This window comes from Pogona vitticeps, chromosome 5 (genome assembly GCF_051106095.1).
Source record: "Pogona vitticeps strain Pit_001003342236 chromosome 5, PviZW2.1, whole genome shotgun sequence".
Taxonomy (NCBI): domain Eukaryota; kingdom Metazoa; phylum Chordata; class Lepidosauria; order Squamata; family Agamidae; genus Pogona; species Pogona vitticeps.
In genome coordinates this window covers 173,466,647-173,493,367 of record NC_135787.1, presented here as the reverse complement: position 1 = coordinate 173,493,367, position 26,721 = coordinate 173,466,647, and the positions used below count along the sequence as shown (strand labels likewise).

At 42.4% G+C, this 26,721-nt stretch overlaps 1 protein-coding gene across 1 annotated transcript in view; it reads right to left on the bottom strand.

Moving 5' to 3' along the window:
- ATP6V0A4 (ATPase H+ transporting V0 subunit a4) overlaps positions 1-26,721 on the bottom strand; it is a 43,379-nt gene that overhangs the window by 11,246 nt on the left and 5,412 nt on the right. Inside the window, exons 2-17 of the mRNA XM_020800428.3 lie at positions 24,031-24,120; positions 20,153-20,282; positions 18,647-18,725; positions 17,968-18,062; positions 16,542-16,667; positions 14,708-14,802; positions 12,208-12,334; positions 11,978-12,060; positions 10,546-10,639; positions 9,961-10,173; positions 7,099-7,249; positions 6,360-6,499; positions 5,617-5,774; positions 4,564-4,657; positions 2,176-2,294; positions 147-363 (exon numbers count right to left, since the gene is read on the bottom strand). Of these exons, the coding sequence (XP_020656087.3) occupies positions 147-363; positions 2,176-2,294; positions 4,564-4,657; positions 5,617-5,774; positions 6,360-6,499; positions 7,099-7,249; positions 9,961-10,173; positions 10,546-10,639; positions 11,978-12,060; positions 12,208-12,334; positions 14,708-14,802; positions 16,542-16,667; positions 17,968-18,062; positions 18,647-18,725; positions 20,153-20,269 (1,908 nt within the window). The 5' untranslated portion in view covers positions 20,270-20,282; positions 24,031-24,120. The remainder of the gene's footprint in view (positions 1-146; positions 364-2,175; positions 2,295-4,563; positions 4,658-5,616; positions 5,775-6,359; positions 6,500-7,098; positions 7,250-9,960; positions 10,174-10,545; positions 10,640-11,977; positions 12,061-12,207; positions 12,335-14,707; positions 14,803-16,541; positions 16,668-17,967; positions 18,063-18,646; positions 18,726-20,152; positions 20,283-24,030; positions 24,121-26,721) is intronic.

The window sequence follows — 26,721 nt, the reverse complement described above, 5'->3', positions numbered from 1 at the left end:
CATGCTTCTTTTCGGGGTCGCCAATTCTATTGTTTACACAGTACTTCCATCTACCTTCCCTTAGGCACGCAACCTTTCAGTTTCCACCTTACTTCCTATTTATTTCCTCAATAAGTAAGACAAGGATGAAAGCCAAGAATCTGTACCTGATGCTCATAGAGGGGATGGTTTGTCTTGTCACCGTAACTAAACAGGAACATGTTGATGAAGTGGATGAGGATGCTTGGGGCATCATCGGCACTACGGGCGTTGTACCGGCACCACTTTAAAATGATCATGAAAACGAGGTAACCGAAGAGGCAGAGGATGAAGATCATCTCTGGAATAAACTGCAAGATAATGTTGATGGTTCTCCTAAAATAACTGGAAAGGAAAAGGAAAAGAAAGCAACGGTATTAATGGTCACTGTGGAAGCACAAACGTGATTGCCAAGCAGGGAATCTGCTATGTTCCCTCAGATGTGGTTGAGATCCTGTTTTGATAGGACTCTAACTCCTGTCAGCCCCTGTCACCACACTAGTGGCGAGAGCCGATGGAGGTTTCAGTCCACCTATGTTTGCTGGCAAGGGTTGAGAGCGGGACTGGAACTGTATCTGAGCCATTGGATTACGGAAAGGGGCACCGTGTTCTCTATTCTCTACTCCCTGCCTTGCTCCAAATAGCCATGGACCCAGACGCACATGTAACTCCTATGAAATACTGGCTCAGCCCAAAGAGGTGGGATTAAGAAAGAGTGGGGCTGTGAATAAGAGATTTGAATCAGAAAGAGTGGGAGAGCTGAAGAGGCCGGAGCTGCTGTTACCACTTAGACTGGTAAGGCCCTTGCCAACTTGGTCTACATATAATTCTTATATGTTTCATCAACATATATCTAAGTAAACAAATAGCCCCATAGAACTTCATAATGTTACACCATGCACCCATCAGTTCTTCTTCATGCCCCACCTCTCACAGTAAGCTAACCTTGTGTAGGCACAACACACCTGTAAACCCCTTCATGTGGAGCCAGTGAGTTCTGGTGCCAGCTGGGAATGGATGGAGACAATGGGCCCAGGTTTTAAAGTGACCTCACATATACATATAAAGCTTTTTCCCCCTTTAGAGATAACTGACTCCCCACCTAAAGAAATGGAGAAGCATTACAGTCCCCTGAGACTTCAGTCAGCACCTTAACACCAGTTACAGGTGGCTATAGACCCCCTACTCTATACTATAGAACAATGTGGAAGCCAGCTAAGTGAAAACCTGGGCCATATTAAATGACTTTCCTGTCTTCTTTTGATGTAGCCATCCCACGTTATGCCATGCTAAAAACTCTTAACAAATATCTCATCTCACCATAACAACAAGGCGGAGGTCATTAATATAATGCCGGTAAACTACAATTCTCAGAAATCTTTTCACTAAGAACTTCCTGCTGGTCAGGCTTTGCAGCCTATTTTATGCTCCCATGCTGAACTCATGTTGGGTGTAAACATTTATGAAAGGGGGATTCACAAAGGAATTTCAAGGAAGTAAAGGGCAGGGCTGGCAAGGATAAAATTGGCACCGCTTAGGCATTTCTACTGCTACTTGACTCCCAGCTTCCCTTCAGACCAACAAGGCAGTATATGGTGATGATAAGGAGTAACTAGATCTAGCAGTGGAAGAGACTGGATAGCACAGTTGGCCCTGCAGCTGGCAAGCCTTGATTTGTCTATGCCAGTGGTTCCCAAACTTGGGTCTCCAGATGTTCTTGGACTACAGCTCCCACAAATCCTGGCCAGTGCAGCTAGATGTGAAGGCTTCTGGGAGTTTTAATTCAAGAACACCTAGGGACCCAAGGTTGGAAACAGGTTTATGGTAACCCTGCCCTCCACTCCACCTTTTCCTGAGCGCATCAGGTGCCATCACCAGAGACTTCTCAGAAAGAATGAAAATGGAGAAGTGTTCCCATCTCTATCAGAATACAGAGCAAGGAGAGAGGAGGGTAGACAAAGGAGCCCTTTTAGTGAGGTGCTTTGTTGTATATAGGATACATCTAGTAGTAAGAAGAAGAGAAGGGGCATAAAGTGACAGGAAAAGGAAGTCATTGAAAGTGTAGAATAATGCTCTGCTAAGTATGCTTTTTATTTCCTATAGAGGTTCAGGTGCACAACAAGTAATATTTCCAGCAGTGATGGACTAAGCACATACATGTGGTTGAAGAGGCTGAGGATCACCCCAAAGACCATCTGTGAAATCCCCAAGACGACAGACATCTTCATTTTGTAGGAGTTCAAGAACGTCAGCTTGTTGTATGCAATGTTCCAGATCTTGCAGAAAGAGAAGAGAGAACAAAAGCAAATATAAATGATAAGGTGAGGACTTTTAAGAAGATCAAATGATAGTAAAACCAGGTCAGTATTGTTCCACAAAATTTAAAAAAGAGGTGTTAATCATCCTCTCCATCCTGTATGGGACTACAGGAACCATGAATTGTGGCATGCAATGGCCAAATATACCCATGGGTCTATTTGTACCATGGGTCTATTTGTTTGTTTTTGTACCTCATATGAAGGATTAATGGCAGCTCCAGTAGAGATCCTTGGTGTGCATCTGCCCCATGTTTGTTAAAGTGAGCAGATATTTCCTGCTGCTGTTTGGAATAATGAATATATTTTGGAATAATGAATATATATATGTCAGCTCTAGCAAAACCCCAGAGAAAAGTTCCTGGGTAACGTTTTGGCTGCCCTACAGTGGAGGAAAGCCCTCAGATAAAGGTGATCAGGTTACTTTTGGACTGTGACCCGTATGTTACATACAGAACAGCGCTGTTTGCAAAAGCGGCCAGAAACATTTGTGCTAATTTCCTGAGAACCATCATGATACAGTAAATTGTGTGGGAGACTCCCAGATATAAAGGGCCTCTTATTATTTTGTATGGCTGTGATTTTATCATGATTTTACTCGATCATATTTGTACTATAAACAATTGTGATGGCCTTTAGTCAACACAATAAACTTGAACTTGAAACTTGAGTTAGTTGCGTGCCATTCAGTCAACAACTCTATTCTACATATCTAGAGTGCACAGAAGTGGCTTACCATTCCCTTCCCCTAGAGGCACCCTGAGACTTTGCAGCTTGCCCAAGCCCACACAGACTGGCTCTACTTCTCAGGAAGCCCAGTGGGGAAATCAAACTCCTAACCCCTGGCTGTGCATTCAGATATCTAAACCACTGAGCCAGCCAGCCAGCTGTGCACTAACAGATACCAAAGGTACCTCGGATTACTGGACTAGTGGACTTTCCAAAGAGTCTCTTCTCAAGGTGGGCATGTTCCCCTGACCAGCAGATGGTGGAGGCCTTCCTATTAAAAAGTGGCATGCTTGGAAGAATTGTTCAGGGATTCAATAGTGGCTGGAGGAGTCTGAGAACTGCAGCCAAGGGCTCTTTTTCAACTTCTGGCTTAAACGTGCAGACCTTACGATAACCACATTAGCCTGATTTTTTGACTCCTCTCTTTCTTTTCCTTCTCTCTCTCTCTCTCTCTCTTTGTACTCTCCAGTATTGGTGTGATAACAGATCAAGAAAACTTGAAAACTTGCATGCTTTGCTCACTTTTTGGTGGCCTAAGCAATCGTACTGACCATCTGAGGATGATTTTTTAAAGTCCTGTAAAGACTACTTTGTTTGAGAGAGGCCCTGTAGATATTTCACAAAGCACCGATGTCACAATGTCAAAAGAAGCCCCACAGGGTACCACCCATTGCCACCCATTTGCAGGGCGGCCAGCTTGGAGTAAGGTTTGCAATCACGGCTGCCATCTAGTGGGCGACCCTAACAGTCAAAATCTTTCTGTGATGAATTTGGAAGCTCCTTTCCACTTTCTCCCTTAATAACTAAATAGTGTAATGGAAGTATGTGCTAATAAATTTCCATGTCTTAAAACAGTTCAAGATTTTTTTAAAAAAAGGTATAATAAGTCTTTGAATTTGATTGACTGTAACATTTAAATTGCACTTCTATTTTAACAACCTCTGCAAACAAACAGTTAAGTTTAAATATTTTCTGTTGATTAGAAATATCTTTGGAAGGCATTATATGCACTGATGGCCCAGCACGTATAAACACGTCTACTTGTCTGTCTAATGAGCTACCCACCTATCAGTGACTGAGCGCAATGTCAGATGTGAGAACTCATGAGTTTTTTGTGTGTCTGTCAAAGTGGGGTTTATTTTCATTACATTGCACCTCTCACCAAAAAGTAGGGGTTGCATTGTATTGAGTAACCAAAGGGCTATATGTACACAGTAGGCAGAAATTCAAAAGCCAGCACTTCCTCCCAAAACCTGGGATGCAGTAAAGGGGAAAAGCTCTAACTTACTAAACTTCTGGCTGGAGTTTTAGTTATGGAAAAAAACACGGAAGGCCAAACGGGCAGCGCCAGTCTCAGCCCTGATGTTACTACCGCCTAAGTAACTAAATCACAGCCAAAGTTCTCCTAGAAAACTCTTAAAATTCTCCAGCAAACCATCGTATTCTCTTGCATCCTGGTCTGCTGCCAAGGTAGTAACATGGGGAAATGTTTTTCAATTACCGGATCAATTCCAAAAGGATAGGGGTTTCCAGAATATACTCCCGACAATTTGGCGTTCAACTGGAATACCCCACCTCCGTGCATATCACTCTCCCTGTGAAAGAAGATTGAAACATGAAATGCTCAGGCTGACCCCAGGACAGAGATACACTTTCATTCCTGCTTAATAATTAAAAACCAACCATGGTGATAATCAGCCACAAACAATTGCCTCCAATAACTGTTCAGCCTCCAATATACAGGATTAATTTTTAAAAAAACCATACGTGTCATATCCAAGACAATTCAGAATAATGATGCCCAAGGAAGTTTGGTAATCACTGGTTTCTCCGCTCTTTTCCAATGCCAAGGCTATTTCTATGACCTCCCAGCAACTCCACTAGTTTCCATAAAACCAGTTTAAAATGTTCTGGGCAGGGACATTTTCTCAGAAAGTCCTCCTGTTCCCCCCAACATGGTAATTTTATCATTTTTGAGGAGCTAGCAGTTCCCCTGGGAGACTCATACCACCAGGTTTTTAAAATTTAAAAAACTGACCACTAGAGGGCAAAAAAGGGCTTTTCCTTTTTTAAAAAACACTGATTTAAATACATGTGGCAGTTCATAAGAAGTCACTGTAGCAACTTTTATAGTATATAACCATGTTTTTCAAACCAGTAACAACCTTTGGGCTGCTGACAAATCTGAAAAATGATCCTTAGCCTTGCTGAGATTGCTCCCCTGTACTATTTCATCATTGGCTCCTAATGTGGGGCAGGGAAATAAAGAAGGCTGTGCTATCATGAGCTAAGTTACTACAGGATATTATGGAAAGAACAGGGCTGCCCTAGATATGTGGCTTCTCTTTTCTCAGTCATTAAGTACTTAAGGCAGCCTTTCCCAAGAAATGTTAAGGCACCCTTTAGATAGGTCACACTACAGCACTGATCTTGCTGAAAACTGTATAACCATGCCAGCGGGGGATGCTGAGACTTGTAGTATAATTTGTCTAGAAAGCCCTGGTTTGGGGAAAGCTGCCCTAAACTTGCCTTGATTTAGAATTTGGCCACTTACGTCCATACACCATTGTTGAACATGGGGCGGACGCTCCAGGAAGACCCAAATATATTGAACGATTTGGAGAAGCAGTCATTGTAGATGAAGCCGGTGTAGATGGAGAAGATACTCATGAGCAGGATCAGGTAGCGGCCACTGAAAAACGTGTTCCAAATCTGCACAAGTAGATTACCAAGGTTGAGTCATGAGATCATCAGGGCTAATATACAGTATGTTCAACAGACTACAAGTACATCTCTTCACAATCCCTTATATTTTTTTTTGCCTCTGCTGAAGGCTACAGAATAAATGAATTCATTGTCCCCAGACCAAAAAAACACAAAAGCTCTCGTAAAGATATGATAGCACATACATGAAGAGCTGCCATACAGAAGAGGTGCAGGATCTGTTCTCAGTCATCCCAGAGCAGAGGACATGCAACAATGGGCTCAAGTTAAAGGAAGCCAGATTTCGATTGAATATCAGGAAAAACCTCCTAAGTGTTAGAGCAGTACAACAATGGAAACAATTACTTCCAGAGGCAGTGGGTGCTCTAACATGGAGGCATTCAAGAGAAATTTAGACAATCACCCCATTGAGCAGAGGATTGGACTTGATGGCCTTATAGGCCTTTTCTAGAGTCATGATTCTGTGTTTCTACAATTCCAAAGGTACAATTCCAGCTAAAACCATCATTTATACAGTTATTATGGTTTGACCCCGAGGGCCCAGCCTCCACTACAGCACCAGAAATCACTCACCTCGTTGTCGCCCTTCTGAGCTAAAAGTGCCTTTTCATTGCTGATCATCCAGAGAGCAAAGGCCAGCATGACAGTGCCATGGCCGCAGTCACCGAACATCACCGCAAACAGAAAGGGGAAAGTAATAATAGTGTAGGGGGCTGTTGGAAGGAGAAACATACATCAGGCATCCCTTAAAAGGAGGTACACAACATACAGTAGTAGCATAAGCAAAAAAATAAAAATACACAGTATTCAAGAGATGTGTTACCATAAGTGCCATTGCCCGATGGTGCTACACAGTTGTCATGAATTTTCTGAGGACAAACTGTGGCGATCAAATACTGGCCCTTATTAATTTTGCAACAAAGACTGCATTTTGAGCAAATTTCGCCAAAGCCGAGAGATGAGCATTTTCTCTACCAGAAATTAGTCCTAATCATTATGATCATTGTTAATTGTCTTCTGGAGACTGGGCACTGCTAATTATAACCAGCAGTTTGGTGAGAAATGCACATTTGTGGATTATACGCTTCACTTCCTTCATTCTCATAAGAACAGCATGCCAGAGAAGAGATTATGTGCCAAATCCACATTGTTAATGTTTTCTTTTTATAAAACATTTGATCTACAAAGACCCAGATGTCATCACATGCCAGCTATATGAGCCGACATAAGAGGAATCAACGTGGGATAAATGACCCTTGTGTTTCATTTCAAACAAGAAAGATAAAACAGAAATAAACCAGAATGGATTTACCTGGATTCATCTCCCTATAATTTCCAATACCGTAGGCATTTACGATGGTCTGGAAACCAGATGTGAACTTATTTGTTCTGTTAAAAGTGGGAGGAGCCATCTGGGTATGAACAGTAGTCAGAATTGGATTAATTGTAGATCCACTACGTTCCTGTGAAAACAGCAATGGGATTAGTAAAAATTACATTTTCTGGACCATAACTCCTCCAGACAGCATGGCTGGTGGTTTTATGCTTCCATCAACAGCCTGCATTCAGAAAAAATAACAGACACAAATTGGGATGGAATATTTATGCCTGGTCTCTAAAGGCAGAGCAAACAAAGATTTTGTGTTTCCTAGGAAAGGGCTTGAGTACACAAGAAGGAGAAGCTATGATAGAAGATCTCCTGCCAAGAACAAAGTCCTAAGCTCAGGAAACATGATGGCGGGCATGCTGCTTAGGGCACTTTGGGAACTGTAGTAGAAAGTCTTGTATTTTATGCAAAGATTGTGTTCTTTTCACAGAAAGTCTTGCATTTTGAACAAAATGCAAAGATTTCAATGCATTTTTGTGCAACCCCCCCCCCCCCACAGATTTGGACTTTTCACTCCTACTTAGGTGAGAAAAATCTTGCATAAAAAGGCCCACTTTTTCTCCAACCGGGTGCCTCAATGTATAAAGACACCCTTTCTTGTCAAAAACAGCAACATTTCTTTATAGTCTTAATATCGTGTTTTTTTTTAATCTGGGAAATGTCTTCTTAGTATGCAATGCGCATCGTCCTATGATATGGGGCAGCACACATACTTTCTCAATTTACAGATGCTTCAATCTGATTTTAAGGTGTGAGATTCCAAATTATAATTTTAGTAACTGGAGGAGCCAGGTTGGAAGGGGGACATGATATGCCCCCTTAAAAAGACAGAGAAATACAGTAATATCCCTGTATCTGCGGGGAATCGGTTCCAAGCCCACCCAGCAGATGCTGAAAAAGGCAGATAATAACAAATGCTATATATAGCATGATCTCTGGCTCCCTCTAGTGGCCATTTCTGGTAAGTTCACTTTTAGAAATAAGTATTTCTAGTATTTTTCTTTTAATATTTTTAAAATATTTTCAAACTGTGGATAAGTAAATCAGTGGATACTGGGGGGTCCTACTTTATTGCTCTGCACATCAGTGTGGATGCTTGAGACAGGGAAGTCTATTTGTGTAGGCCTCTTTACACAGACATCTGTGTGGCTAGAAGCCCTCTGGGTCACACAGATTTTCCCATCTCAAGCATCCACACTAATATGTGAATAAGTGGATATGGGGTGCCCATGAATCACTCCCAGACCCTGTAAACGCACACTGTCCTCCTCATGAAAAATGTGAAGAGGATTTAGATCTTCAGCTGTTTAGATAATAAAAGCAGCCCCTTCCACAAACAGAAAGCTGCGCCACGCATAGCATAGTGAGGCTGAGAGGAAAGAGAAATGGCAAACCAAAAACCAAAGCAAGCACTAAACAAAATAACTCACTGAAAAGAGGTATTGTCAGCACAGCCTAGAGATTATCTATTTGGTTCTCAACATGCCTCCCCGAAGTTCTTTCATTTGTTTTGTAAACTTTCAAAACTTGGATAGCTGTCCTCACTCCCCTTCCCCCTGTTCCAAAGACTTTCTGCCTATGAATCATCCAATAATGGCTTCATTTAGAGATCCGAGTGGAAAAGGGTGGTAATGCTCTGGCTAGAGGGAGTCCCCATGCAGCCTGCAAGTTTTCTTTTGTCGTTGTCACCAGTCAGAGACTGGAGATAACAGGACATTTAAAGACTGATGTGCTGTTGTATGAAACTGAAAGGAAAGCAGGAAAAGTGGGTTCAGACTGGAGGCTTTTTGTATCTTCCAAGGAAGAAAAGATTAATTCCAAAAGATGTTAAGCAATTTATGAGTCATCAGTGGAGGCTTTCTAAATTTGTTTGTTTTGGCCTTCCAACTTCCAGCATCACCTCTTAGCAAAAGAATTTGGAAGTAGCTGCCATGGAGGTTTGTCTATCCCCTTTTCATTCTCTGACTTCTTCTCCCTCCTGTACCTATTCTTAGACCGATACTCTTACGGTCCCCCTATCAATCTCACTTTCTTTTCCTGTTTCCTTTGAGCGGCAAACATACAGTTCTCCTCTCCCATGTGCCTTCTAGGGCACATCTATCTATCTATCTATCTATCTATCTATCTATCTATCTATCTATCTATCTATCTATCTATCTATCTATCTATCTATCTATCTATCTATCTATCTATCTATCTATCTATCTATCTGTCTGTCTGTCTGTCTGTCTGTCTGTCTGTCTGTCTGTCTGTCTGTCTGTCTGTCTGTCTTCTGTCTGTCTGTCTGTCTGTCTGTCTGTCTGTCTGTCTGTCTATCTATCTATCTATCTATCTATCTATCTAGTTTGGATTAGGATTTAGGCTTTTCTATCTGGAAAGCATATTCCTTAATAAAGATGAGTTGCTCATCATTAATGCTTCTCCTGCTTTATTGTGGATCAACCATCCATGTGTCTACACAACAACTATAGGGAGAGAAATCTTAACATTTCTTCTCTCACACCCTGTGAACCTTCACAGCAGTCTTTATTTATTTATTTATTTATCCTCCTCACATCTCAGGAGTTGCAATCCAAGACAACCAGAAGGCGCTGATCTTCTGTGAACTAACAATGGATCTTATGAGTTTCAGACTGGATTTTTTCCCAACCCTTCCCAGAAATGCTATGAACAGAATATGGGACTTTCTGCATATAAAGCATGTGCTTCTCTATTCAGCTACAGCCAATGCATGCTGAGGAAAATCATGTGGAAACTAGCTATGCAATTCCCAGTTCAGAAACTTACCATCCCTTGATTCAGAGCTCTTTTGATCCTGCCTGTATCTGCCACTGGGAACCAGATCTCGGCAATGACACACTGCTGGGTGACATCAATGTTGCAAGAATTCAGGATATGATAGATGGCCTTCATTTTTTTCACCTTGATCCCCCAGCTCCACAGGTTAGCAGATGCTTCTTTCAATAGGCTTTGGCGATGGGATTCTGTTTGGGTGATCACCTATAAAAAACCCCAGTCAGACTGATTTAGTTGCCAAATGATCTGTACAAGGAAGGTGGAATAATTACAGTGGGAAAACCTGGGGCAATTTTGCATACACCATAGCTCCCAGAACACCAGGTACATGGCTTTATTTTGACTTTATCAAACAGTCCTTTAAAACTGCTTACAAATTTTATCCACCCTTACTAAATTAAGAGGGGATGATGGGATTTGTATTGCAACACAAGTGAAGTTCATCTGGTTGAGGAAGGCCACTTTAACTCAAAAGTTCTGCAAATAGTGTGGCTGGGTATTTTGGGATACGTAATTCAAAAGAGTCAATTTTCAAAGCTCTGATGCCTGGTATGGGCACGATCAAAGACCACCTACTGTGTTCAAGTCCTCAATTCTTGTGTTCACACCAGTGGCCATCTCTCGACGTTCGGCAGCTGATTCTGGGCAGGGGTAGACCGTGGCACGGAACCTAGTGGGTGAAGGAAACAAAAGGGGGCAGCCCAAACATTTTACAAACGTGTATCAATCTTCACTCCAAGCCCAACTCTGAAATGGTAAGTCTGATAAAAGAGTCATAAACAAATTAATAAATAAGCCTAGTCGTTTTGCATCAGTATATCACCTTCATGTGTTTACAACATTTTAAACTGAATGTTTTCATCAGGCTTGAAAGATCCTTCTTATTTACTGCTGCCCCCACAATCTTTGCACTTTTCTCCACTTTACTGTAGCAGTGCAGCTTTAATCTCCTAATTGCAATACCGGCAGTGCGTTTGCATACAGGCCGCCAGTTTTATCCTGATGGCGCACACATCTAGGGCAGCCTAGAGAGACCTCCATGGAGCCTTCAGGTCGATACACCTGCTGCTTCCAGGCACCCACAAGTGAACAATGAGTGGGGTGCAGAAAGATCAATCGTTTTTTGTTCCGCTTTCCTTTTAAATAAATTCCATACGTGTCAATTTGCCATTTGTGGAACTGGCAGAGCGACACGGTTATTTACTAATAAGGGACAACTTGTAGCAAAAATAAAGCAAAATAAATAAAGTATCATAATTGGTGCATAACTATATGTGGAGTCGCACCGCTCTGTCAAACCTCTAATTACTGCAAAGTCTTAGCTGACTGCAATAACATGTATAATGAGCCAGTTTCTGCAAGGAAAAAACACAGCACACTACAACTCTGAACCAGCGATGGATTCAGACCGATTTGCTGGCATTCAGGACTCATGGAAGTCACTGTGAAAATTCCATAGGGAATAAAACACAACTAAGATAAAGCCAAAGGATACATTATACGTGACACGTCATTAGTGCTGAAATCACATTGTTTTTCCAGAGATGTGATTTGAGTAGACTTTTGTGTTTGAGAAACTAATTTGCAAATAAAGACCATGCTGAGGTCCTGAAGACCAAGAAGAAAACAAAATAAGCTAATCTGCGGTCTGGAGGGAAGTAGAGAAAAGTTCCTGCTGTAACAATCACACACAGTGAGCACTTAAGGACTTCCCTCTTCTAAAGAAGTGTTATCAGAAATGCACAGTTCAGCCCAGTCATTGGATCCAATCCCATGTTAACTCTGGTGCCTACATCTGTACAGGCTGATAGATGTGAGTAGCTCCATAATCTCCAAACTGAAAAATGAATGTCCAAACCAAAAAGAGAGGCAGGAATGGTTTGGACGTGTTGTAATATACGGAGCAGGCTGGCAGATTTCTCCCCCAAACACCATGGTTCCCAACCAATACAACACCTCATAAACTAGAAACAAAGTACTGTTTTCTCAACAGTTTTTTCTTGTTTACCCATCACAGATCTTCTTGATTTTCTGCCGGAGCTGTTCTCCTTGATAGAAAATAATGAATACATTCTTTTTCATCTCTTCTTTCTGAAGAAGAAAAAACATGACGTAAGTATAGAATTTTTACAAAAGCAATCAACCAGCCAATCAAAGAGTGCACAGGCTGTTAAATAGTACTACATATATGGTATACATATAGTACTAGTGACAAAATTGAAAACCCTTCACACCTACAGTGACTGGGTCTTCCAGAAGAGTATCCATTTCACTGAACCTCAAGTAGATGTTCCCACGGCAGGCTCTCCAAAGCAAGCGTTCAAATGGCACCATCCTTTCCCTCTTGATCACACCAGCTATGAATCTGTGGAACACACAACGTGATAAATATAGGAGAGGATTAATCTTCAAGCACTGTGCTATAGGCTGTCTTTCCAAAATTCCACATATATGCAAAGACAGATTTGTGGTGTGTTTTAGACAGATTTGTGGTGTGTTTTTTTTTAAGAGAGAAATGGAATATGTGTCTATTTGGTCTTAGAACTGGTTTGCATATAGATGTACATCAATTGATGCTGCCTGGCTCACATACTCAGTGCTCAAATTTACTATCCTTTTCTTATGCTGACAGCAAGACACTGTGGCTCAAATCATGTTGTTATAACTACACCTGTAGAAGGGAGATGACATTAATAGCACAGAGAGATTTTCAGTAATTAAAGATTCCCAACTTTTCTCCCACGATTTGTCCAACTTGGCCTGTTTCACTCCACTTCAGATGTCAAAGAGATCTGATGTTGAACCATCAAAAACTACAGTGCCCTTCAGGACCTGATGATGTTAAGGAGTCGAGGTGGATATCCAATCTTGGGAAGTATTTTAAAAAGGCCATCCCGGCTAAACAAATCAAATGCTTTTGTAAGGTCTATGAAGGCAACTAAGAGTGGCTGTTGTTGTTCCCTGCATTTCTCCTGCAACTGTCTGAGGGAGAATACCATGTCAGTGGTGGATCTATTAGCTTGAAATCCACACTGTGATTCTGGATAGACTCTGTCTGCAAGCACCTGGAGTCTCTTCAACACAACACGGGCAAGCAGCTTCCCTACAACGCTGAGAAGAGAGATACCACGGTAGTTATGGCAGTCATCCTTGTCTCCTTTGTTCTTATACAATGTGACAATGTTTGCATCCTTCATGTCCTGTGGTACTCCACCTTCCCTCCAGCAAAGACAAAACATAGAGCTCGGTGGTGATGATCTCTTTACAGCACTTTAGGGTTCTTAACTAATGGTCCTTAACTAATGGTCCATCAAAGGGTTCTTAAGTAATGGTCCACCAAAGGCTGTGGATTTCATCTAGCAGAACCTTTGACCACTGGTCAGGCAGGCTGAAGCTTCTTCAAGCTGAAGTCCAACACTTAGGTTGTGAACCACTGGAACAGAGCAAAGCAAGATGCCCCTTTGAGGTGTCTGCCGTTTTGTGGGACCAGCGTGCTCAGATTTAGAAGTCTTAGGTTGAAGAATATTAGCATGACATGCCCTCGCCATGCTTTAACACCAGTGCCTAGGCAATCAGATCATTTAGTCAGCTATTCAAAAAAACACAAGTATATCGGTTTTTTAAAACCTGTTACTTTCCAGTTCTTTGAGAAACTGAGTGCTAAACTCAGACGTTAGTCATGCTTTTAGAAATTTAGTCATGCTCTTCTTCCATAACTTTTGTAGTTAAAAGGAATCCAGCTTCTTTTGGGCAGAATTTGGTAGTTTTCGTGTGTCTGGATATTGCTTTATTTCCTTCTTCAGGGCAGCACTTGTATTCGTTTGATTCAGTAGTTATACTAGTTTAATGCTAATAGTTTAACACTTTTATTAGTTTAATCTCATGGCTTCCTCACCCTAAAGAATCTCAGAAATTACAGTTTGGTTTGAACATCACAAATTCCTAATGTGATTTGTTTCATTTATAATTCAAATTCCCAGAATTTCCTCCAGAAAGGATATCACTGTAGTAACACACATCAGAGTGTGGAAAAACATATTTAACGATAGCTCCCCGGATGCCCTGAGTAACATGACATCTAGCCATGTTGGCTGGCAATTGTGGATTATGGTCCTAAAAAGTAACCCTTCCAAGCTCCGGACTGCCTGTTTGATACCAGTTTCATGCTGCATCCTAAGGCATCTTTTCACTCCATAAGACGCACCTTTCCATAAGACGCACCAATTTTTTAGGAGAAGAAAACAGGAAAATATAATCTGTTTTCTTTGCTCCATAAGACGCAGAGACTTTCCACCCCCCTGTTTTGTGGGGAAAAAGTGTGTCTTATGGTGCGAAAAATACGGTAGTTTGGTGGAAAACTTAAGAGTCCTCTTTTACAGTTCAGGGGAGGGCACTAGAAGTCCCTAGGAGGAAATTCTCAGCAAACTATAGATGCCAGAATTCCATGGGATGAAATGCTATCCAACGCTGCCACAATGTCAATAGCGGTAGTACAGATACTTTTTAGTTCTGACTCTGTGATACAGATAGCCGAGAAAAGACAGAATCCAGTCACAAAACTAGATAACCAAAAGGAAGTCCTCCCAAGCCGTTCTGGACCAAACCAGAAGAACTGCCCTTCATTCCAATAGGGGATCCTGAGAAATGATCCCGGTGCATTATGTGCTTTGTTTCTGGAGTGGGGACTGTGCAGAATTAGATTCCTTCATGAGAGTATATGAATGGAAGTAATACTAACCCAAGCTTGGCAGCAACTGCTGCAGGGGTGCTTCTTAACTCTAAGAGCCCAGAGGTGTCTTCATTGAAGAAATCATCAGGCAGGTTGGTTTCCGTCTGGGAATAGGAATGACACATGTCTTACAGGTCCGTTTTGAAAAAAACATCAGGACCAAAAGCAGTCATTGCATCCTTCTGTGGCTAATGCAGCTCTATATCTAGCCTGGACATGTAATCTGGGCTACTTGAGAATGACTCTTCCCAGAGACTTGGGAATTATACAGCTAGGAATTATTATTGGAGGGACAAGGGCAGGAGCAGGAAACCTTTGGACTACCCTTCCGATCAGCACCACTCTCAGGGAGTTGTGGAGGAGGCAGGCCAAAATGTCTGGAGAACCCCTGGACTAGAGCCAGGCTTACTATGAGGCAGAAAGGCATGACTGCCTCAAGGCACTTCAGGAAAGGGCCCCTGATAATCAATGATAATTGCAATTTATTTTTAATGCTGATCCAAGAGCATGGTACTTGTGGGGATGCTGCACTTTTGAGACCCGGAACAATTTGACTAATCTTATATATTATGGTCCTTGATGTGCAGCGTGAGCCATTTACTGCAAGACGCAGAGGGGGGGGGGAGATTAACCCTTCCCTTCCCAGCCACAAATGGAGCTCCAGCCACCCTCGTACAACAGATGTGGGAAGGAAAGAAACAGCCTCTCTTGGCTGTTGCTGCTCAAGAGTTCTGTCTATGTCGTCTTCATTTTCTCTTAAGCATATGATAACTGTGGAGGAGAAAGAGGTTGATGAAAGGTCTGGGGGTGGTGGGGGGCAGGGAAGATACCCTAAGGAGCCTTAATGAAGGTATACCAAGTGGAGGTGGAACTCCCAGAGGAGCCCGAGCCATCAGGAGACTAGGACTACAGATATAAGGAAGGCCCCTGGACATGGATCCTGGTGCAGCTCCAGGTCCCTCGGGATGAGGCAGACCATCGCCCTTAACTCATGCCCACCTTCTCAACCCTTGTACTGGGGATAGTGGGAACAAAGGGAGAGTAGACATCAAGCTCGGGAAGCCAAACACTACTCAATGGAGATACTGGGTGGAGGCAGTGGCAAAGAGCATGCCAGGCTTAGGAGCAAGTGGGATGAAAGGGCAATGAACTGAGATACCATCTCCAGTGCCCCCATTGCGAGCCTATCACCCATCCTTGCTTCAGGTCCCCAACTCAGTTCAGCAGGGACATTCCCATTAGGGAGAAGCTCACTAGAAACTCTCTTGTTGAAGTTAACTGGGAGGGAGGTGGACATGGACTCTTTGAATCTTGCCATGAATACCTGGGCAGCACCGAGAACTAGTCCGGGCTCAGCCGAGGACTGTTCAGTTGTCAACTACCACCCTGTTGCAATAAACCCCGTTTTGATTTAGCCCACTGTTTTGTTGTCTGTGGGTCAAGGAAAGGAGCAGGGAACACCCCGCACCATCAACCTGGCCAGAGTCAGTGGGGAGAACAGACAGTGATAAAACCAACCCACAAACTTCTCATTTTCCTTGAAAACCCTATTAGGGCCACTATGAGTCAGATGCAATTTTACTGCACATGACAAACACCCAAACAAGCAACACTTAAAAGGTAGATACAGAAACCCTACCCTGTATTTCATCTGGTCACCCTACTTAGAATTTTAAGTGAGCGAATACTTACGTATTTCTATTACAAGTTCACATCTCGGGAAATTAGGGTACCGATCAGTTTTATCCTGAGGCAACTGGCCCAAACGCATTGTTTTTTAAAAAATGGTATTTTTGAAAAGCATATTCCCTTAGCCCAAAAGTGTATTCTAAGTCTATATCACCTCAAAAAAGTCCTGCGTTTTCTTCAGGAGATGTTTTAGTTCGGTAAGTTCTAGAAAGTTCTGCTTCAGTGTCTGCAGGTTCTTGTTGGCTTCCTGCAGCTCTCCTTCCAATTTCTCCAAAACTGCCTGTTTGAAGACAGAGGGTGAAACAAAGACATGTTCAGTTATCCCTCACCGCTGACAAGACAGGTTACTACAAAGACGGATTATTACACAGCAAACCATTCAAAACATTTCTCTCGGTGTGTCAGGCAAACTTTCAGGACATATTAAAATCGGTTTCTGAGTATGAATGATTCATGATGAACTATTCAAATTATGTGCAGGCGCTAGAATAAGTAACATGAAACACAACAAATCTCTTTTAACGTCCAGTAAATGAAAATATAAAGGATAATGAGGAGTTACTATTATGGTTGCTGGGGTTACGTGTGTGCCTTTACAATATTTCTTAACTTTTTAAAAGAGGGAATCAGTTCTTCAGCTGTGACAGGTGCTTCCTCCCTTACTTCCACACCAAATCATGTGGTGACATTGTGTTTGCTGGATTTGGCTGGGAGAGTTTTCTGGCTCCACATCACCCAAATGAGGCCTCTTCGGCCAAATTCCAATAGATTCATTCATGCTTTGGTTCAGAACAGATCTGTTTCTCATCCCTGAGCAAATGTGCTTTCTTATGCTCAGTGCTCAAAAATCTCTCCTCTTGGGCTCCTTCCCATGAAAGCTGACTGGATCCTTTCCCTTCCCACCCCTCCAGCTGTGTCAGCATGAAGTCACATTAAGGCAAATGTGTATTTCTCCTTCTTACACCATTCGTCCCTCAAGGCACACCATTTTTTCAATGTTATCTACCTGAATCCTAAGGCGTGCAAACTAATTTGTGCTATTGCCTGGTTGACTTATCACAAACCAAAGCCAAATGTGGGCTGAGGCAAGCAAGCACTTGTTAGAATAAACAGACTGTCTTTGCATCCTCAGGTTGAACTCCTTTTAGATGGGGGATCAGAGCCTTAAGTCATGTGGCCTTGCAAGTCTCCTGGCCCCCCCAGTTCCAAAACCTCCACCTAGTAGTCTGGATCTCAGCTTGGAAAAATAATTTTTTTAAGACTGCAAGTCCCAGAATCATTTAGCCTGCATTGTTCATCAGACTCATGTCCTAACAAAGACATTTTCCCTGTTTATTACTTCTGCATTTATTTCTACATGAATTAATACTGCCCTGCATCTCTAATAAGAAGTATATTGTATTCTTGAAGGCTTTCACGGCCAGGATCTGATGGTTGTTGTGGGTTTTTTGGGCTGTTTGGCCATTGGAAAACCTCTTGAAAGCCACACTTCTGGTAAAAATGCAGCCACCAACCCCAAGGCTGCTGCTTGCCCCTGGTGTACAATCAGCATGCGTAGATGGTAATCCTGAATGTCTTACCTCTAAGTCAATCATTTCCCGAGGTAGTGGCGTCTCGGGATATTTTCCAGGCTTATGAAGCTGTATTTCATCACCCATCTCAATCTCTAGAAAACCTATAAGCAAACCAAGAAGCAACATGTGACCTGATTTTCACATTTAAGATAGCATGGTATGGTCTTGAAGACAGATATATAATGGCAAATTCAGAAGTGTAGGTGCTTCTGAGGAGAATCCACAAAGCCAGCCAACCCCCCCCCCAAAGAGTGTCTAAAAATATAAGCAGCTTGGGCTATCTGTATCACAAAATGAGGAACAGTTCTTTTGCAAAGTTTATGACTCTTAATCGCTCATTAAAGACCAAACCACCCTCAGTTGTGTTGCATTATAATGAAGTACCTTGCAGCAATACAATATCCCTGAAAAAAATCATTTTCTCACTTGACTACTTGGAGGATCACATATAAACTCAGGATGTCTGGATTTATATGTGACATGGATACCAGTCCATGACATCAAGAAGATACTGGAGCTCCAGCCTTGAGAACCCTGACTCCACTACACCACGGACTGCAAGCTAGAGCTTTTAATCTGCTCATTTTTTAAAAACACAAAATCATTCCCCACTTAGTTTTACTAAAATAAAAAAGGTCAGCAAAAAGCAAATAGATAAAAAGGACATGAAATGAAATCTACTTACGAAGGATCCTTTCCAAAGATTCACATCTTCGGACTTCGTTCACAAACTTTCTTTGGAAGCTGTTCACATTTACATTCAACTAAACAAAATATATGCCAAAAAAAATTATGCCGTAAAGGATAGATATTATAGTTCTTTCAATTTAGACTGATAAAATCCTGAAGACATTTTGCGATTTGTCATCACAGCTTTGGTTTAGACTATGATTTGGGTGAGGATGTTCTATTCGTTCTTCATCTGAATCCATCAACATTTTCAAATGGTAAATGTGGGGAAAAATAAGTAGAACCACTTCCTCTAGTAGCTGTTCTGCTGATGACACAAGGTGACGAACCAAACCAGCATCTGGGCCAGGTAGGGCTGACATCTTTTAAACAGAATCCTATAAAGCCAAATTAGTCCACAAAGTCAAGACAAAACTAAGATATAATAAAGGACAGATATTTATAATTCATTGGCGCTTTATAGCTTTTCCCTCTGATACGACATTTACAGTGAGAGTGGTTTGTAAAGGCATCTTAACATCCATCCATCAAAGAACTAGAATTTGAGAAAGATGAAATTGGACCAACTAATGATGGGACTTTTAAAAGGGAAAAGCATGCTTTTTTTGTGGGGCCTACAATTCAGTGTGGTATCCATTGGTTCTTACTTAGTATTGCATCTAAAATGAGCCTCTGGCTTCACAACTGGAGGCATTATTCCTTACTTCTGCACCCTGTTTTTGAAGGGAGTCATTACACTGAATTAATGTGGGAAACAGGGTTTACTGACAGGGTTTCATATCCTCGAAAGGGAGTAGCCCATCATCAGAAACTTTTGGCACTGGGAACATTGCAAATCCTGAAATAGTTATTTTTTGCCTTCCAGTTCCAAGAATCTATTGATCAGCATGGCCAATGGCCACGCAGGTCAGGGGATCCTGAGAGTTGTGGTCCATCAAAGTAATTTTCCCAAGCTGTGAATTACATTGATTTAGTTTTTGGTTTTGCATACAACTGACACTATTCTCACTGGCCCTTAGAAGCATATCCGGGCTCCCTTCAACCCAATGACTTCCAAATGCCTGTTGGAGTTATTGCAACCTCACATGCAGCCTTTAGTAGATTTGGCCGGGAGGGGGACTTCCTGGGCTGAAGTAACTGACACTCTGTCCTGCACTGGTCTATTGTTCCTTTCTGCCTCTGATTTCAAAGAGAGTCTCACCTTTCTGCTTTTGATCTTTTCCCCTCTGAAGAGCTGTGGGAACCAGTGAGTTTGTTGAAGTCTGTTGTTGAAAGCAGCCATGTTTGTTAGCTTGTTGTTTGACCTGTTCAATTGTAGGTAATGACACATTTTCATTCTTTCTCCTGTTAATGTCTCTGAGTTAAGTGCCAGTTGATGAGAAAAGGAGTGTACTACTCTGGGGAAGCTGAAAATATTCTGCTCTGTGAATCCCTGCACTTCTGCTGTGCCGCTAGAGGGATTTAAACAAAAACTCAAAAGTCTGCAACAATGGCTACTCACATCTCTAAACTGAACCAGACCAAGCTCGCCAAGTTCGGACACACAGCAATATGCCGACTCCACCTGGAGGAAAAGTTGAGTCAGGCACATCTCTTCACTCCGGAACACAGATGCCATCTTGCACGTTCTTCTGCAGGAAGACATTTGGAAAAATATTGTCAATATTGCAAGATTTCTCAGGAAAGCTTCAGGCAGGATTTCCTCCCCTTCAAAGGGGGAGTTTTATCAGTGTAGGAAAAGCCACACAAATTGCATGTGAGTGGTGTGGAAGTGTTCATTTCCCCAGAAATAAATGAAATGGGAAGCCCGTGATAAATACCACATTTCCAAAATCCAACTAGAGTTGCTGCGGAAGTCTATGTATATAAAACATGATTGCCAGTTGTGAAGTGGTTGCAATACCAAAGAGCAGTTCCCACTAAATTTAGTATGGTTTGCTTCTGAATGTGAGGATGGATACTTAGGATCAACAGAAGAGGTGATCTATCAAAAGGACAAAAAGAGGGCTGGCATAAGTTGTGCATATTCTAATGTGTAACTGTAGCTGCAGATTGAAAACTAAGCACAATATTGTGAAGAGAAATACAGTAGGACCCCCTTACCCATGAGATCAGTATCGGCTGATTCACTTATTCACAGTCTGAAAATATTAAAAATATTAAAAGAAAAATCCTCAAAATATATATTTCTAATTACAGTGGACCCTTGACTTACAGACGGCTTGACTTACAGACTTTTTGAGTTACAGATTTCTCTGGCCGCAAAATTTAGGTTTGACTTGCAGACTGAGATTTGACTTACAGACCAGAAAAAAACCAAAATGGAACAAAAACGGCCTGTTACGGGATTAATCGGTTTTCAATGCACTGTAGGTCAGTGGAGACTTGAATTACAGACTTTTTGACTTGAGAACCACCTTCCAATACGGATTAAGTTCTCAAGTCAAGACCCCACTGTATGAAGTTACCAGAATTGGCCACCTTCCATGAGGACTGATAGCAATGCTCCATAAAGGTATTATGACACATTCATGTCAAAGGATTGCTCAAGGTATGAATTATTCACCTGGCCTAGATGCCTTTAAAAGGAGATTGGACAGATTCCTGGAGGAAAAGTCCATCACAGGTTACAAGCCATGATGAGGATGTATAATCTCCAGGCTTAGAAGGAAGGTACCTCTAAATGTCAGATGCAGGGGAGGGGTATCAGGAGACAGGGATCTAAGTGTCTCATGTGCTCCCAGAGGCATCTGGTGGGGCCACTGTGAGATACAGGAAGCTGGACTAGATTGGCCCTTGACCTGATCCAGCAGGGCTCTTCTTATGTTCTTATGTAACGTTGTTCAGCACTTCAGAAAATTCTAGAAGAACCTGTAAGGAAATCCATTTTTCCACATAAAGAAGACAGTGATGCTCATCCAAAGCAACCAACCAGCAAATGAAGGAAGTACAAACACAGTATCTAACATTTATTATATGAGCTTAATTGGAAAACATTTTTAAAACATTTCTTCAGACATAAGAGTGGGAATACAGAGACTCCATGGTAAAACATTCTTGCAGGGCTCAAAGATAAAGGGGGCAGTGCTGTTTGATAGACTCATTGCATTTCTAGCAATGATTTAAGACCCCTGCTTGGTATTCAGTACTGACAAAAACGTACATTGAAGACTAACTTTCATATTTTTAATGTAAACTTTTGTGGACAAGAATTTTTTAAAAAAAACTTTTCTATTTTGTTTTTGTCTTAATGCTTGCACAGACTAACATGGTTACCCCTTCTACAACTAATATTTGACACTCTGTCTATTACACCAGTGGTCCCCAACCTTTTCTGAACCATGGATTGGTTGGGGGGTTGGGGTCCATGCATGGGGGCGGGGCACCCCCATGCTTGCGGGTGTGTGGGTGGCTCTTGCGGATAGGTGGGGTGAGCTCATGCGCATGCGTGGAGGGGCAGGGTGTGTTTGTGGAGAGGAGGGGCATGCTTGTGGGTGGGCGGGGCCCTGTGCATGCGGATGGGGTGCATGGAGGAGTGTATTCGGGGGGAATGGAGATCTATCTCCGTGGCCTGCTCCTGCTATGGCCACAGACCACCACTAGGCCAGGAATGGGGGTTGGGGACCTCTGCACTACACCACATAAGCGTCCTCAAAAGGAAGTCAACTAGTTCACTGCAAATCTATCCAAGACTGGCAGCTGCACGTGCCATGGGTATAGGCTGACATTTATGTGGAATGACAAGGATTTCATCAACTTCTTCCTAATATTTTCAGGAGCATCCCAAACAGGGCAGCTTGTGGAGGAGAACTGCCTCAGTCTTTTGGGATATATCCACCACTCAAACCATGAGTCACCTTACTTAGCATTAGTCTGGAAAATTCATTTCTAATCAAGGCATTACCGAGCATTCAGTACTGAAGCATCTTGACAAACAGATACTTAATCCTTGTCCAGGCCAGCTATTTACATCACACCCTTCATACTGCAATCTTTTGGAGAGTGGTGGTGGCGGTGCAGGCCAGAGGAATAAACAAGAAAAGAACAGACCCTGTAAGAGAGAAGGTGTAGAAAGGGTGCACACGCTTTCCCATCCAATCTCCCTGCCAAAAAAAACCCACGTCATTTCCCTGTTGTCCCATTATTGCTACCTGGAAAAGAGGAGCAAGAGGAGGGTGAGAAGGGAATAGATGTAGGAATGAGCACAGCATCCCCTTCAGGAAAGGAGGAAGACTGCAGCCCTGAAACATTTCTGAAGGACACCCTTTTTAACTTTGAAAAATGGAGCAGGAGGGTCACTACATGTCAATGCCTATAAGGGACATCTTCCCGTTTTCATTCCTGGTGGATGTTTGTAGTCTGGCCTAACATCATTTAATCTAGCTGGGGCGCACAATCATAAACGTTCTCAAATGGGGCGTGGAACAAAATGTTGCAATATTGAAAGGTCTTGTTCAGGATTCCTTCCAGCCAGATATCTACCACCTTCTTCCATGGGGATCCACTTCCTTCCCTGGTTTTCTCCATCACCTACATCACCAAGACTCAGGTGGGCAGCCTATTGAGGGAATATGGCGCAGAAGCTTCTCCCTGTTCCTGCACATTCTCTCTCTCTCTCTCTCTCTCTCTCTCTCTCTCTCTCTCTCTCTCACACACACACACACACACACACACACACACACACACACACACACACACACACACACACACACCCGCAATTGTCTGTTGGAAGTCTGTTGAGGCCTGGAAGTGATCATGTTTGTTGTTTGCTGTTATCTGTTCACTGCGAGTAGTAAAGCGTTTTTACTCTTTCTCCAACTAATGCCTTGAAATGAATTATTGAGACTGTAAGTGCCTGTTGATGAGAAAAGAGGTGAACTAAACTGGGCAACCTGAAGCTATTCTGCTCTGTGAATCCCTGCACTTCTGCCGCGCAGCTGGAGGAACTTAAACAAAAATTCAAAACTCTGCAACATCCATCCCTTATGTAGGTTGCAAGACTGGTCATGCTATGAGGGAATCTTACTGGAGTGGAGGGAATACTTACTTGATTACCTGTCTGCTTCACATTCTCTCTATTGTACACTGGCTTCTGTATTTTGTAATGACTCAGAATATTTGGCCCTCATTATTTGGGGGGGGGGAGTGCACACATATTTTTGAACTGATTTCCCAGTGCTTGCAAAAGTCATTTTTAGTACTACACCTCCCAGAATCCTCTAGATTAATATGGGTGCTGTAGTTCAAAAAATCATTTCCCCAAACTCTGAGATTAATTTACTTCTGCAAATCCTGGGACATCCTAAGAGTCTGGTCGTACTTTCCCACTTGGATCACAAGTTAAAGCAAATAAATATACAGTATATTACTTCCACTTACAAAGTTATCCTTCCAGGCACACAGTGGTTTCAGTCTTCTATGCCTGAGACATCAGACAGGTAAACAACGCCCTGCTGTCTCTCAGTTGTTCTGTTAGGAAACAAAAGCAGGGTCATTATAGCAACCTATTTAGAAGCAATTGCTGCATTTTAAATGGAACCTACAGTATCTTTGTATGGTGGGAAAGATTCAGAGCAAGCAGCTTGTTTTTCCTGAACAATCTGCTTCAGTCCAGGCACAGACAGTTCATGAGCAACCTTAAGGACACTGGTCTTCTTATAGTTGTTTATCTCTAAACCAGAGATGATGATGATGGTGCTATTAAACAGTCCTCTATTAACTCTAAATAAAGGCCTCTCCTCTGTAAAGTAGGTCACACACACACCCTTGGTATGACAAACAAGCATGTAACAGCCTACTAATATTTTAAGGGGCACATCCCCTCTTTCTGTCACTCTTTACTGCTCTTTGTGGAAGCTACAAACATGATCAATAAAATTTTGATTAGCTTTATTGATTAGGCAGGTGTGTTCATGTTCCTTTACTCTGCAAAGCAAAGCATTCCAGCAATGCAGTCAAGATTCCATCATCAGTTTCTAATAACCATACACATTTATTCAGTTATTTCGTTTTCAAAATCCTACGCCCATTTGCACAAGAAGGTGACAGGCAACAAGGAGAAAGCGGAACTGCTTAATTCTTTTTTTGCATCTGTATTTATGCAAAAGGAAAAATTGGTCCACCCTGTCAAAAGCAGCACTGTGGGAGACAGGAGAGGGAAGCAGGTCAAAATAAGTAAGGAAGTGGTAAAAGAACACCTAGCAGCTTAGAATGAGTTCACGTCTCCTGGACTGGATGGTTTACATCCCAGGGTACTAAAAGAACTGGCAGAAGTGATCTCGGAACCACTGAATGAAATTTTTAAGAGATCCTGGAGAATGAGCAAACTGCCAGAGGATGGGAAAAGAGCTGGTGTTCCAATCTTTAAAAAAAGGAGGGGATGACATCGGCTTGACATTAATACCTGGGGAAACCCTGGAAAAAACAATCAAGGAGCAAATCTGTGAGCACCTAGAATATAACAAGGTGATTACCAGAAGCCAGCATGGATTTGTTAAGAACATGTTATGCCAAACAAATCTTATTGCCTTCTTTGATAAAGTGACTAAATTAGTGGATGAAGGAATGCCTTCAGTAAGGCATTTGATAAGGTAGACCACACCTTTTTCTGTGTAAAACAGAACAAAGTGGGATAGATAGTGCAACTACCAAATGGATTTGCAGCTGGCGGACCAACCACACTCAACGTGTGGTCCTCAATGGAACCACATCAACACGGAAGGAAGTGTGCAGTTGGGTCCCTTAAGGTTCTTTCTTGGGCCCAGTCCTCATCAATATCTTCATAAATGACCTGGATGAGGGGATTGAAGGAGCACTCATCAAATTTGCTGATGGCACAAAGCTGGGGGGAATTGTTAATACTTTGGAAGATCGACTCAGCATTCAGAAGGGTCTAGACAGACTTGAACATTGGGCCCTATCCAATAAGATGCAGTTCAGTGGCGGGAAAAGTAAGGTCCTGCACTTAGGCAGGAGAAACCAGATGCACAGGTACAGGATAGGTGGTACCTGACTCAACAGTAGTACCTCTGAGAGGGATTTAGGTGTCCTGGTGGACCACCGCCTAAGGATGAGCCAGCAGTGTGCTGCAGCTGCCAAGAAAGCCAACACAGTCCTAGTCTGCATCAACAGGGGGATAGCATCAAGATCACGGGAAGTAATAGTACCATTCTCTACTGTGCTGGTGAGGCTGCACTTGGAGTACTGTGTCCAGTTCTGGTCAACACAATACAAAAAAGATGTTGAGGCCCTGGAAGAGGTTGCGAAAAGAGCAACAAAGATGATAAGGGGACTGGAGGCTAAATCCTATGAAGAACGACTAAAAGAACTAGGTATGCTTAGCTAAACGAAGAGAAGACTGAGGGGAGACATGATAGCAGTCTTCTAATAGCTGAAGGGTTGCCACAGGGAAGAGGCCATTGATTTATTCTTCATTGCGCCAGAGGGTAGGACAAGAGCCAATGGGTGGAAACTCATCAGAGGGAGATCCAATCTGGAAATAAGGAGGAATTTCCTGGCAATGAGAACCATTAAACAGTGGAACAGCTTGACTCCCGATGTTCTGGGTGCCCCATCACTGGAGGTTTTCAAGAAAAGATTGGACAGCCATCTGTCCGGGATGGCATGAGGTCTCCTGCCTTGGGCAGGGGGTTGGACTAGAAGACCTCCAAGGTCCCTTCCAACCCTACAACGATTCTATGATTCTATGGCCCTATAGCTTCAGATTTAGTCTGGTTACATTTTTGTACAATTTGTTATTTTGCACTTATGCCTTAGCCTCTTCGAGAAGCTTTTGCCTGATAAAGCTATAGCAAGAATTTTAAGTACGTAGAATCAATCTCAGTGATCGTAAGGACTAGAAAATTTCATCATTAGAACTGGCATCCAACATGCCACAATTCCCAGCCTACGTCTTCAGCAAACATCCTGGGAACAAAGAATCCTGCCTTATATACCAGGTCAGACTATTTATCCAAGTAGCAAGGATATAATAAATGGAGAAATTCTGAATTTAAGGAGTTCTCCAGAGTCTGTAAAAGTCTTTCTCTTCCCCTCCAACATGATCCTTTT